This window comes from Nerophis ophidion, linkage group LG07 (assembly GCF_033978795.1).
Source record: "Nerophis ophidion isolate RoL-2023_Sa linkage group LG07, RoL_Noph_v1.0, whole genome shotgun sequence".
Lineage (NCBI taxonomy): Eukaryota > Metazoa > Chordata > Actinopteri > Syngnathiformes > Syngnathidae > Nerophis > Nerophis ophidion.
The window spans coordinates 5,788,148-5,802,201 of record NC_084617.1 but is presented as its reverse complement, the minus strand read 5'-3'; the positions used below and the strand labels follow the sequence as shown (position 1 = coordinate 5,802,201).

At 44.6% G+C, this 14,054-nt stretch overlaps 1 protein-coding gene across 1 annotated transcript in view; it reads right to left on the bottom strand.

Annotated features, from left to right (window-relative positions):
• The window catches only part of LOC133555832 (myosin heavy chain, fast skeletal muscle-like), an 81,884-nt gene that overhangs the window by 7,113 nt on the left and 60,717 nt on the right, over nt 1-14,054 (bottom strand). Inside the window, exons 25-37 of the mRNA XM_061905241.1 lie at nt 13,524-13,669; nt 13,341-13,431; nt 12,869-13,258; nt 12,661-12,787; nt 12,463-12,581; nt 10,237-10,433; nt 7,675-7,858; nt 7,426-7,591; nt 4,231-4,355; nt 3,662-3,970; nt 1,967-2,170; nt 1,750-1,875; nt 308-478 (exon numbers count right to left, since the gene is read on the bottom strand). Of these exons, the coding sequence (XP_061761225.1) occupies nt 308-478; nt 1,750-1,875; nt 1,967-2,170; nt 3,662-3,970; nt 4,231-4,355; nt 7,426-7,591; nt 7,675-7,858; nt 10,237-10,433; nt 12,463-12,581; nt 12,661-12,787; nt 12,869-13,258; nt 13,341-13,431; nt 13,524-13,669 (2,355 nt within the window). The remainder of the gene's footprint in view (nt 1-307; nt 479-1,749; nt 1,876-1,966; nt 2,171-3,661; nt 3,971-4,230; nt 4,356-7,425; nt 7,592-7,674; nt 7,859-10,236; nt 10,434-12,462; nt 12,582-12,660; nt 12,788-12,868; nt 13,259-13,340; nt 13,432-13,523; nt 13,670-14,054) is intronic.

Here is a 14,054-nt window from a genome sequence, read left to right as displayed (position 1 = left end):
GGAAATCGTCGCTTTCTCGGTCTGAATCGCTCTCGCTGCAGGTGGCCATGATTGTAAACAATGTTCAGATGTGAGGAGCTCCACAACCCGTGACATCACACACACATCGTCTGCTACTTCCGGTACAGGCAAGGCTTTTTTATTGGCGACAAAAAGTTGCGAACTTTATCGTCGATGTTCTCTACTAAATCCTTTCAGCAAAAATATGGCAATATCACGAAATGATCAAGTATGACACATAGAATGGACCTGCTATCCCCGTTTAGATAAGAACATCTCATTTTCGTCGGCCTTTAACATTACATACCCTAGACTCCAGTTTCTGGAGCTGCTTCTTGCCACCCTTCATGGCGAGTTCCTCCGCCTCATCCAGACGGTGCTGCAGGTCCTTGACACTGACCTCCAGGTTCTTCTTCATCCTCTCCAGGTGAGCGCTGGTGTCCTGTTCCTTCTTCAGCTCCTCGGCCATCATAGCAGCCTAAATAGTGGGTTAATGTAGTCTCAACATAAATACAGTGGGGCGAAAAAGTATTTAGTCAGCCAGCGATTGTGCAAGTTCTCCCACTTAAAATGATGACAGAGGTCTGTAATTTTCATCATAGGTACACTTCAACTGTGAGAGACAGAATGTGGGGAAAAAATCCAGGAATTCACATTGTAGTAATTTTAAAGAATTTATTTGTAAATTATGGTGGACAATAAGTATTTGGTCACTTCAAACAAGGAAGATCTCTGGCTCTCACAGACCTGTAACTTCTTCTTTAAGAAGCTCTTCTGTCCTCCACTCGTTACCTGTATTAATGTCACTTGTTTGAACTCGCTATCTGTATAAAAGACACCTGTCCACAGCCTCAAACAGTCAGACTCCAAACTCCACTATGGCCAAGACCAAAGAGCTGTCGAAGGACACCAGGAAAATAATTGTAGACCTGCACCAGACTGGGAAGAGTGAATCTACAATAGGCAAGCAGCTTGGTGTGAAAAAATCAACTGTGGTAGCAATTATCAGAAAGTGGAAAAATTACAAGACCTCTAATAATCTCCCTCGATCTGGGGCTCCACACAAGATCTCATCCCGTGGGGTCAAAATGATCATGAGAACGGTGAGCAAAAATCCCAGAACCACACAAGGGGACCTGGTGAATGACTTGCAGAGAGCTGGGACCAAAGTAACTAACATCAGTAACACACTACGCCGACAGGGAGTAAAATCCTGCAGTGCCAGACGTGTCCCCCCTGCTTAAGCTTGCCAGAAAGCACATGGGCGAATGTCATGTGGTCAGATGAAACCAAAATAGAGCTTTTTTTTTGTATAAACTCAACTCGTGGTGTTTGGAGGAAGAAGAATACTGAGTTGCATCCCAAGAACACCATACCTACTGTGAAGCATGGGGGTGGAAACATCACGCTTTGGGGCTGTTTTTCTGCTAAGGGGGACAGGACGATTGATCCGTGTTAAGGAAAGAATGGACGGGGCCATGTATCGTGAGATTTTGAGCCATCAGTGAGAGCTTTGAATGGTTGACCAAATACTTATTTTCCACCAAATAAATTCTTTAAAATTCCTACAATGTGAATTCCTGGATTTTTTTTTCACATTCTGTCTCTCACAGTTGAAGTGTACCTATGATGAAAATTACAGACCTCTGTCATCATTTTAAGTGGGAGAACTTGCACCATCGGTGGCTGACTAAATACTTTTCGGCTCAAAGTACTTGATAGCGGTAAGCGGAGAATGCTTCTACTCACATCAGTGATAGCCTTTTTAGCTTTCTCCTCAGCATTTCTGGATTCCTGCACAGCATCGTCCACTTCACTCTGAATCTGGACGAGGTCAGACTCCAGCTTCTTCTTGGTGTTCAGCAGGCTGGTGTTCTTCATGTCATAAAGCGGACAGATTTACTTGGTCTGTATTACCAAGCAGCTTTGGTGTAGGGAAATTAAATTACAGTTATTGAACATTAACCTGAGAGTGGAGAAGTCCGACACGCTCGCTGGCATCAACCAACTCCTGCTCGGCCACTTTGCGTGATCTGTCTGTTTGTTCAAGAGCCGCTTTCAGCTCCTCAATTTCAGCCATCATCAGGGTGTTTCTACGTTCCACCATGACAACCTGCTCCTTCATTTCTTCCTGTCCTCTGACAGCATCGTCAAGGTGCAGTTGGGCATCCTGACAGAAACAAACCGAAAAAAATACATATCAACAGTATTTACTACCGTATTTCCTTGAATTGCCGCCGGGGCGCTAATTAATTTAAAACCTCTTCTCACTCCGGCACTTACCAAAGGCATGCAGTAAAAATTTGAGTGTGATGTAAGGATACCATCATGAAAAGCACATTTAATAACAAAAAAAACTTTATTATTGTCTTACCTTTACTTATAAATGAAGTCCATACGCAGCTCCTTCTGATCAAAAGCATCGATAACTTGTTCATAGTAGTCTTCCTTATCTTTCTTCAGTTTTAAAAGTCTCTCTGTCTCGACGGAGATCTCACTTTATTACCTCCTGCTTCGATTGAAAGTCCAGTTTAGAAAACGGTTTTATTCTAGATATGTAAAAATAAACGATCGCTGCTTGTTGTCACTTCTTCTGCAGCCGAGTAGTCGCAAGAAGGATCACTAGCGCCCTCTACCACCATCATTTAATGACTCATATTTGACACACGCAGCTACGGTATATTGATAAAACATAGCTGCTTACTGTTCTTTTTAGCATATTCAATAGCTTGGACCTTAGATCCTACTGAATAGCTCTTAATGCTATGATCCGCCTCCCGGATCATGTTTGGGTTTTGAGTCTTTTGTGTTTCTTGTTTATTGTTTGACTCTTCCGATTCTTAGTTTGTGCACTTGTTGTTACCATGGTTTCTGATTTGTCCCACCTGCCTTGGTTAGCACACCTTCTTTTCATCAGAGACTCTATTTAACCGGCCTGTTTCATTTATTCGTGCTGGTCTCGTCAAGTTTTGCTACACGCTATCGATGACTTCGTGGACTCCCCTCTATGGTAAGCTAACTGTTTTGGACTTGCTAGCTTTCGCTTTTAGCTCGCTGGTTTTCCTAGCTCACACGCTAGCTCCTTGTTTCGTCAGTTTGTGCGTCGAGCAAGTGTTCTGTTTTGTTTCCCTAGCTCAGACGCTAGCTCCTTGTTTTGTCAGTTTGTGCTTCGAGCAAGTGTTCTGTTTTGTTTCCCTAGCTCACATGCTAGTAGCTCCTTGTTTGCCTTTTTGCCTTAGCAGCAGTGTTTTTGTTCTGAGCCTGTTTTGAGTTTTAATAAAATCATTATTTCTTACCTGTACGCCGTGTCCGAGCACGATCCGCATCTTGAAAGAAGCACCATTCGCATCACGATGCCATGAAGACGCAACACTTAATCTTCTTCCCTTTATGCGATTTCAAATGATTGAGATCAGCCTCCTCCATTTTGAAAATGATGACGGGTGAAGCGTCACTCGTGACGTGACGAGTTTGACCCTGTGGAAATTCTAGACATGCGCTGATAAAAAGAATATTTTGCGAAACGAGTTTGATCCTGAGCCGGCGGTAATGCTAAGCAAGCGCTAATTATTTTGCGGAATTAGTTTGGCAGGCGCATACTATATACCCGGCGGCAATTCAAGTCCACCAGCATTGTTAATGCAGTCATCTTAAGGGTCACCTTGAGTTGTCCCTGGACATTCCTCAGTTGTTTCTGGGCCTCAGCAGCCTGTCTATTGGCATGGCTCAGCTGGATCTCCATCTCGTTGAGGTCTCCCTCCATCTTCTTCTTGACTCTCAGGGCGTCATTCCTGCTTCTGACCTCAGCATCAAGAGTGCTCTGCATGGAGTCAATAACTCTCTGGCTGTTCCTCTTGATCTGCTCCATCTCCTCGTCCTTCTCGGCCAGCTTCCTGTCAACCTCACCCTTGATCTGGTTGAGCTCGAGCTGAACGCGGAGAATCTTTGCTTCTTCATGCTCGAGTGTGCTCTGCAGGGAAAAATTGATTGATTGATACTTTTATTAGTAGATTGCACAGTACAGTACATATTCCGTACAATTGACCACTAAATGGTAACACCGGATAAATGTTCCAACTGGTTTAAGTCGGGGTCCACGTTAATCAGTTCATGGTATAAAATCATGCTGGCTACCCAAGTTGCATGCAATCTTGTTGAACATGCATTTGATATTCCTATGGCTTCAAATAAATATATTTACAACGTAGATAAAGATCGGACTGTATTTACCTCTGCCTCCTCCAGAGCTATCTGAATTTCTGACTTTTCAGTTTCCACGGTTTTCTTGACCTTTTCCAGCTCATGGATGGTCTTTCCAGTTTCTCCAATCTGTTCAGTCAGGTCTGAGATCTCCTCTATAAAGAACAAACTTATTAAACTGAATCACTCCTTGTATACAATGTATACAACTATGTTGTAATTAAAATTCAATAAAAATTAAAGCTGCAAGCAGCGATGGACGGGACCGACTTTTGCTGGTGTTTCCTGCCTTTACCCATTCAACATATCTTTACCTGCACATTACCTACCTTCCCTGCATCCTGGGGTCACACTGGTGCTTCTTTCTGTCACCCATACATGCTGGTGCTTCCTGCCATCACCCAGACAACATATCTTTACCTGCACCTTACCTACCTTCTCTGTATCCTGGAGTCAAACTGGTGCCTCCTTCTTTCACCCAGTCAACATATCTTTACCTGCACATTACCTACCTTCCCTGCATCCTGGGGTCACACTGGTGCTTCTTTCTGTCACCCATACATGCTGGTGCTTCCTGCCATCGCCCAGACAACATATCTTTACTTGCACCTTACCTACCTTCTCTGTATCTTGGAGTCAAACTGGTGCCTCCTTCTTTCACCCAGTCAACATATCTTTACCCGCACACTACCTACCTTCTCTGCATTGTGTGGTCACGCTGGTGCTTCCTGCTTTTAAGCGGCCATCTTGAGACGGCAGCAGCGCAGCAGCATCAGCGCAACGGTTCTTTGAAGGCTCGTAAAATCAAAACAGGAGCAATTAGAAAAACTGTTTGCGCAACTTTTAATCAGAAGGGTTCGATCTCTTACCTGTGCGAGTTTGAAGCCGACACAACAAACGCGCTCAGAGGAGATAATGTTTGAAAAAAGGTGACGGGTTTTCACAAAACTTTTGTTTTGAAGGGGTAATTGCCAACTTCTTGTTGATTTTTGCTGAAGGATGTCAAGTATTGAAATGTAGGTCTAAGAGAGACCTACATAGAAGTTTTTGTTTCATGTCTCCACGACAGTCCTAATGGAAGTTACAAGCAGTTTTCTCTGTGTTTTCTTCCTAGGAGCAGTTTTGTCTGTTTTATTCCTAGGGGGCGCTAGAGCGCAATTTTAAGTTTTGAGTTGTTTTTTTTTATTAGATCGCAATTTTCGCAAGTCTCGATGTGTGTGTCCAGTTTGGTGAGTTTTGAAGCATTTTAAGGGGGTCAAATTACAGCTCAAAGAGGCAAAAATGACATTTTTTAGGAAGTTTTTGTTTTGAAGGAGTGTTTGCCAACTTCCTGTTGATTTTTGCTGAATAATGTAATTTTATGAAATGTAGGTCTAAGTCAAACCTACATAGAAGTTTTTGTTTCATTTCTCTACGACATTACTAACGGAAGTTACAAACAGTTTTGTCTGTGTTTTTTCCTAGGGGGCGCTAGAGCGCAATTTTGAGTTTTGGGGTTTGGTTTTTCGATTAGATGGCAATTTGTGTGTGTAAAACTTTTGTTTTGAAGGGGTAATTGCCAACTTCTTGTTGATTTTTGCTGAAGGATGTCAACTGTTGAAATGTAGGTCTAAGTAAGACCTACATAGAGGTTTTTGTTTCATGTCTCTACAACATTCCTACTGGAAGTTACAAGCAGTTTTGTCCGTGTTTTCTTCCTAGGAGCAGTTTTGTCTGTTTTATTCCTAGGGGGCGCTAGAGCGCAATTTTAAGTTTTGAGGTTCTGTTTTTTTTATTAGATCGCAATTTTCGCCAATTGTGTGTCCAGTTTGGTGAGTTTTTAAGCATTTTAAGGGGGTCAAATTACAGCTCAAAGAGGCAAAAATTTAATTTTTTAGGAAGTTTTTGTTTTAAAGGGGTGTTTGCCAACTTCCTGTTGATTTTTGCTGAATGATGTCAGTGTATGAAATGTAGGTCTAAGTCAGACCTACATAGAGGTTTTTGTTTCATGTCTCTACGACATTCCTAACGGTAGTTACAAGCAGTTTTGTCTGTTTTTTCCTAGGGGGCGCTATAGCGCAATTTTGAGTTTTGGGGTTTGGTTTTTCGATTAGATGGCAATTTGTGTGTGTAAAACTTTTGCTTTGAAGGGGTAATTGCCAACTTCTTATTGATTTTTGCTGAAGGATGTCAAGTATTGAAATGTAGGTCTAAGAGAGACCTACATAGAAGTTTTTGTTTCATGTATCTACGACATTCCTACCGTAAGTTACAAGCAGTTGTGTCTGTGTTTTCTTCCTAGGAGCAGTTTTGTCTGTTTTATTCCTAGGGGGCGCTAGAGCGAGAGTTTTAAGTTTTGAGGTTTGTTTTTTTATTAGATTGCAATTTTTGCCAGTCCTGATGTGTGTGTCCAGTTTGGTGAGTTTTGAAGCATTTTAAGGGAGTCAAATTACAGCTCAAAGAGGCAAAAATGACATTTTTTAGGAAGTTTTTGTTTTGAAGGGGTGTTTGCCTACTTCCTGTTGATTTTTGCTGAATGATGTCAGTTTATGAAATGTAGGTCTAAGTCAGACCTACATAGAAGTTTTTGTTTCATGTCTCTACGACATTCCTAACGGTAGTTACAAGCAGTTTTGTCTGTTTTTTCCTAGGGGGCGCTATAGCGCAATTTTGAGTTTTGGGGTTTGGTTTTTCAATTGGATGGCAATTTGTGTGTGTAAAACTTTTGTTTTGAAGGGGTAATTGCCAACTTCTTGTTGATTTTTGCTGAAGGATGTCAAGTATTGAAATGTAGGTCTAAGTAAGACCTACATAGAGGTTTTTGTTTCATGTATCTACAACATTCCTACTGGAAGTTACAAGCAGTTTTGTCCGTGTTTTCTTCCTAGGAGCAGTTTTGTCTGTTTTATTCCTAGGGGGCGCTAGAGCGCAATTTTGAGTTTTGGGGTTTGGGTTTTCAAATAAATGGAAATTTGTGTGTGTAAAATTTGGTGAGTTCTGAAGCATGTTAAGGGGGTCAAATTACAGCTCAAAGAGGCGGTGGTATAATAATAATACAACCTTAGAACTACAAAAGGGTTCTCTGTCCCAAAGGGACATTCGGTCCCTAAATTTGTTGAAATATTTTGCATTAGTTTACCTTCACGAAGATGCAAAAGCATTGTCACATTAAAATCAAAGTTACAGAACTTAAACGACTTCCATAAAGTATGTACATGTCAATCATATTTGGCATGAATGACTCACGTTGCAGGTTCTTGTTCTCCCTCTTCATGGTCTCCAGTTGATCCAGAGCCTCCTCGTAAGAGTTCTTTATCTTGAACAGTTCAGTACTGAGAGACCGAGCCTCCTTTTGAGTTCCTTCCAGCTCTGCCTGGCCCTCCTCAAACTTCTGCTTCCATTCTGCTAGGACCTGGAAAATGTTAAGAATATTATCAAATTGCAATGTATCAATGCATTTTACTTGGATCATTTAGATGGTAATTGTTACTCTACCTTGTCAAAGTTCCTCTGCTTTTTGTCCAGGTTGGCAGCCACAGCGTTTGCTCTCTCCACATCAATCATAAGGTCCTCAACCTCCGCCTGCAGCCTCTGCTTGGTCTTCTCCAAAGAGGCACACTTAGAGCTCACAGCTTCAATGGACTCCTCAGCATCCTGGAGACGCTGGGCAAGCTTCTTCCTGTAAGGGGGAAACACAAGTTCACAGGTTACACCGTACTTGCCAACCCTCCCGGATTTTCCGGGAGACTCCCGAAATTCAGCGCCTCTCCCGAAAACCTCCCGGGACAAATTTTCTCCCGAATATCTCCCGAAATTCAGGCTCCATGAGAACCTGACTCAGCAATGTTGTGACCTTCTTAAACAGGACAATACTGCCATCTACTGTACATAGAACAGAATAGAATGTAAATATTGCCCAACCAGTCTACATGTAGTCTAGGCTGTTGCCCCCGCGACCCGACCTCGGATAAGCGGAAGATGATGGATGGATGGATGGACAGTCTACATGTGCTTTGTGGACTTGGAGAAGGCATTCGACCGTGTCCCTCGGGAAGTCCTGTGGGGAGAGCTCAGAGAGTATGGGGTATCGGACTGTCTTATTGTGGCGGTCCGCTCCCTGTACGATCAGTGCCAGAGCTTGGTCCGCATTGCCGGCAGTAAGTCGAACACATTTCCAGTGAGGGTTGGACTCCGCCAAGGCTGTCCTTTGTCACCGATTCTGTTCATAACTTTTATGGACAGAATTTCTAGGCGCAGTCAAGGCGTTGAGGGGTTCCGGTTTGGTGACCGCAGGATTAGGTCTCTGCTTTTTGCAGATGATGTGGTCCTGATGGCTTCATCCGACCGGGATCTTAAGCTCTCACTGGATCGGTTCGCAGCCGAGTGTGAAGCGACCGGAATGAGAATCAGCACCTCCAAGTCAGAGTCCATGGTTCTCGCCCGGAAAAGGGTGGAGTGCCATCTCCGGGTTGGGGAGGAGACCCTGCCCCAAGTGGAGGAGTTCAAGTACCTAGGAGTCTTGTTCACGAGTGAGGGAAGAGTGGATGGTGAGATCGACAGGCGGATCGGTGCGGCGTCTTCAGTAATGCGGACGTTGTACCGATCCGTTGTGGTGAAGAAGGAGCTGAGCTGGAAGGCAAAGCTCTCAATTTACCGGTCGATCTACGTTCCCATCCTCACCTATGGTCATGAGCTTTGGGTCATGACCGAAAGGATAAGATCATGGGTACAAGCGGCCGAAATGAGTTTCCTCCGCCGGGTGGCGGGTCTCTCCCTTAGAGATAGGGTGAGAAGCTCTGCCATCTGGGAGGAACTCAAAGTAAAGCCGCTACTCCTTCACATCAAGAGGAGCCAGATGAGGTGGTTCGGGCATCTGGTCAGGATGCCACCCGAACGCCTCCCTGGGGAGGTGTTTAGGGCACGTCCAACCGGTAGGAGGCCACGGGGAAGACCCAGGACACGTTGGGAAGACTATGTCTCCCGGCTGGCCTGGGAACGCCTCGGGATCCCCCGGGAAGAGCTAGACCAAGTGGCTGGGGAGAGGGAAGTCTGGGTTTCCCTGCTTAGGCTGCTGCCCCCGCGACCCGACCTCGGATAAGCGGAAGAAGATGGATGGATGGATGGATATTCTACATTTAAGTGCAGTCAAGGAACATGCATTAGGGAGTCTGTTCTGAAGCCCACAGTAAAGAGACGTAACTTCATCACGTCGCCTGGTTATTGACTCCAACCCAATATATTACACCGTCGACGAGCAAAATGTAGAAATACGCTTGCAAGTTCCAGAACGATTAGAAACAAGTTTTTCAGTTTATCCAGGAGAGTTCGAAGGAGAAGGGGTATGTTGTCTGTAAATTTTGTAGAACAGACTTCTCCATTGAACACGGCGGATGAACGGATATACTCAGCCATGCGAAACACAAAGCGTCCGCAGCGCAGCATCGTTCGCAACCCAGTATTCTGGCCCACCTTGCAAAATGGAGACCCGATGGTGTAACTTATGCTGAGACAAAGATGGCTATGCAAATATCTGGAAGCAACATCCAGTTCTCATTTGCGGATGTCTACAACAAATCCGTCAAGGATATATTCCCGAATTCGGAGATCGCCCGCCAGTACGGAAATGGCAGAACAAAGGTTACTGAAATAGTGAAAGGTAAGTGTTGTTGTTTTTTTTTTTTTTAGTAACCAGCAAGCACAGTACAGTTAGAAGAACAACTGTGTTTTTATTACTGTGTATTTGATAGGTGCCGTTGGAAATTCAACTATTTATTTAATTTATATATAATGAAATAAATATATATAGCTCGAATTCACTCAGTCAAGTATTTCATACACATGTATATTTATATATATATATATATATATGAATTACTTGAGTTGGTGAATTATACTCCTCCCCTCTTAACCACGCCCCCCACCCCCCACCTCCCGAAATCGGAGGTCTCGAGGTTGGCAAGTATATGAATATGTGCAGAAAAGTAGTTAGGATGAAAGTACTATGGATTAAAATAGCCCGCATTAGTATACTTTGGTATTTGGTGAGACTTTACATACTTGGCCTCTTCCAGCTCTTCAGTGCGTTGGATGGCATCAGTCTCGTATTTGGTCCTCCACTGTGCCACCTCACTGTTGGCCTTGGACATTCCTCGCTGCAGCTCCGCTTTGGCCTCCTGCTCTTCGTCAAACTGCTCTCTGAGTAGATCACAGTCATGGCGGGAGGACTGGACAGCATGAGCCAGGGCATTCTTGGCCTAGTGTGTAGTCAAATTACAACAGTGTTTGAATTCCTCCCTCAAACCTTCTCTTTACTATCATTAAAGTATGTTTGTGGTTGTTCCCATATATCTATATCTATATCTATATCTGGTCCTTACGGTAGCCCGTAAGGACCATATGAGTCGCCCACTGGCCTGTTCTAAAAATAGCTTAAATAGTAGCACTTTCCAGTGAGCTGCCTCTAATTTTTAAATTGGATTTATTTTCTAGCAAGCTGGTCTCGCTTTGCCCGACATTTTTAATATTTTTGGCAATATAGTGTATCAACACAAATCATTTGCTAAAATGTGTCAAAAGTGGTTCTCGCCCGGAAAAGGGTGGAGTGCCATCTCCGGGTTTGGGGAGGAGACCCTGCCCCAAGTGGAGGAGTTCAAGTACCTAGGAGTCTTGTTCACGAGTGAGGGAAGAGAGGATTGGGAGATCGACAGGCGGATCGGTGCGGCGTCTTCAGTAATGCGGACGTTGTACCGATCCGTTGTGGTGAAGAAGGAGCTGAGCCGGAAGGCAAAGCTCTCAATTTACCGGTCGATCTACGTTCCCATCCTCACCTATGGTCATGAGCTTTGGGTCATGACCGAAAGGATAAGATCACGGGTACAAGCGGCCGAAATGAGTGGATCGTGAGATCGACAGGCGGATCGGTGCGGCGTCTTCAGTAATGCGGACGTTGTACCGATCCGTTGTGGTGAAGAAGGAGCTGAGCCGGAAGGCAAAGCTCTCAATTTACCGGTCGATCTACGTTCCCATCCTCACCTATGGTCATGAGCTTTGGGTCATGACCGAAAGGATAAGATCACGGGTACAAGCGGCCGAAATGAGTGGATTGTGAGATCGACAGGCGGATCGGTGCGGCGTCTTCAGTAATGCGGACGTTGTACCGATCCATTGTGGTGAAGAAGGAGCTGAGCCGGAAGGCAAAGCTCTCAATTTACCGGTCGATCTACGTTCCCATCCTCACCTATGGTCATGAGCTTTTGGGTCATGACCGAAAGGATAAGATCACGGGTACAAGCGGCCGAAATGAGTTTGGGGTTCTCCCTTAGAGATAGGGTGAGAAGCTCTGCCATCCGGGAGGAACTCAAAGTAAAGCCGCTGCTCCTCCACATCGAGAGGAGCCAGATGAGTTGGTTCGGGCATCTGGTCAGGATGCCACCCGAACGCCTCCCTAGGGAGGTGTTTAGGGCACGTCAAACCGGTAGGAGGCCACGGGGAAGACCCAGGACACGTTGGGAAGACTATGTCTCCCGGCTGGCCTGGGAACGCCTTGGGATCCCCCGGGAAGTCTGGGTTTCCCTGCTAAGGCTGTTGCCCTCGTGACCCCACCTCGGATAAGCGGAAGAAGATGGATGGATGGATGGATGGACCTGAATGACCTAGACTTGGACGGATATTTAAGTATTGATCAGTTTTACAACTGCAAACTACAATGAAGGCTTTTGTCCTTCCTTTGGTCGAGGTAATCTGCTGCCTTTGCTGCAGTTCTGAGATTTTGTTGACAGCATGCAAATTCCCATGTAGGGTTCCCTGGAAGACCAAATCATTGCAGCCAACCCTCTGCTGGAGGCCTATGGTAATGCCAAAACTGTGAGGAATGACAACTCCTCTCGTTTTGTACGTTCTCCGATTGTCTTCAATAAATATTGTATATTTACTGTTAACAAACCAAACTGAGATGTGACTGGTCAACATTTAGGGTAAATTCATCAGAATTCACTTTGCCACTACTGGCAAACTGGCCTCAGCTGATATTGAAACATGTAAGTATAAGTTGATGGAAACAAAACCAATTTGGCTTGAAATGTTCGTTCCATTATCAATTTCTACGTCTCTGACAAATGGTTAGATCTGCTGGATCCCCCGGGAAGAGCGAGACGAAGTGGCTGGGGAAAGGGAAGTCTGGGTTTCCCTGCTTAGGCTGTTGCCCCCGCGACCCGACCTCGGATAAGCGGAAGAAGATGGATGGATGGTGTCGAAAGTGAATTAACTATTCAAACTTTTAAATACCTTCACTTCCTCTTCAATCTGCCTCTTGAGGTCCTCAATTTGCTGAGTGAAGGCCTGCTTCCCCCTGGTCAGCTGGGAAACCAGGGATTCTTTCTCTTCAATCTGGCGTGAAAACTCACCTAAACCACAAATTGAATTTGGGTGGGAATTTAATATTGCAGATATCTTCACTTTTTTTTTTAATAAGACCTGTCTCACCATTCTCAGTTTGGAGTCTTGCCCTTTGAACATTGATATCATTCAGCTGACGAACATGCTCATCATTTTTGGATTTGAGTTCTCCGAACTGGTCTTCGAGACTTCTGCACATTTTTTCCAAGTTTCCCTGTCACCAAAAATCAAATGATTTGGTAATATTTAGTATTGGAGAAGTGAAATGAAGTCATCCCCAGTCAAATATACTTGCCTTAGATTTGGCAACAGCCTCCATGTTGCTGGAGAGATCATCAATCTCCATCTTGTACTCGCTCTTCTCCTTCTCCAGCTTCTGCTTGACACGCTGGAGGTTGTCGATCTGCTCTCCCAGCTCTGCAACACTGTCTGCCTGCTTCTTGCGGAGAGCAGCTGAGGTAGCCTCATGCTGCAGGGTGGACTCTTCCAGGTCACGACGCAGCTTCTGGAACTCAGCCTCGCGCTTCTTGTTCATCTCAATCTGAGCAGAAGTTGCTCCGCCAGCTTCTTCAAGCCTCTCACTGATCTCCTCAAGCTCTCTGGAGAGGTCAGCCCTCTGCTTCTCCACCTTGGCTCTGGCGGCCCTCTCAGCCTCAATCTCCTCTTCCAGCTCCTCAATACGAGCCTGGGTTTAATGATAAGAGTGAGCCAGAAAGTGAACAACCTGAAACTTGTGTATCTTAAATCCAAACAATGAATCAATGTACCTGGAGTTCTTTGATCTTCTTCTGGAGTTGAGCACCGAGAGACTGTTCATCCTCAATCTTGCTGAGAAGCTGGCTGGTCTCAAAGTCTTTCCTTTGAGTACAAGAGAAAAATACATGCTAAGTTTCATTTCTAAATGAGAAAAAACGAAGCTGGGAAGGTACATGATTTTGTATTTTACGTACTTCTTGAGTTTTTCATCCGATTGCTGTTTGTCATTCTCCAGATCCATTACAGATTCCTGGGAGAGCTTCAGATCTCCCTCAAGCTTCCTTTTGGCTCTCTCAAGGTCCATGCGGATCTTCTTCTCTTGCTCCAGTGAGCCCTCGAGCTATTGCATAACACTCATGTAAATTAATTAGGGCATTGAACCGACCACCAATAGTGCCAATTTCAGGGCAAATCCTTAAAGGCCTGCTGAAAGCCACTACTAGCGACCACAGTCTGATAGTTTATATATCACTGATCAATCAATCAATCAATCATTCAATGTTTACTTATATAGCCCTAAATCACTAGTGTCTCAAAGGGCTGCACAAACCACTACAACATCCTCGGTAGGCCCACATAAGGGCAAGGAAAAACTCACACCCAGTGGGACGTCGGTGACAATAATGACTATGAGAACCTTGGAGAGGAGGAAAGCAATGGATGTCGAGCGGGTCTAACATGATACTGTGAAAGTTCAATCCACAATGGATCCAACACAGTCGCGA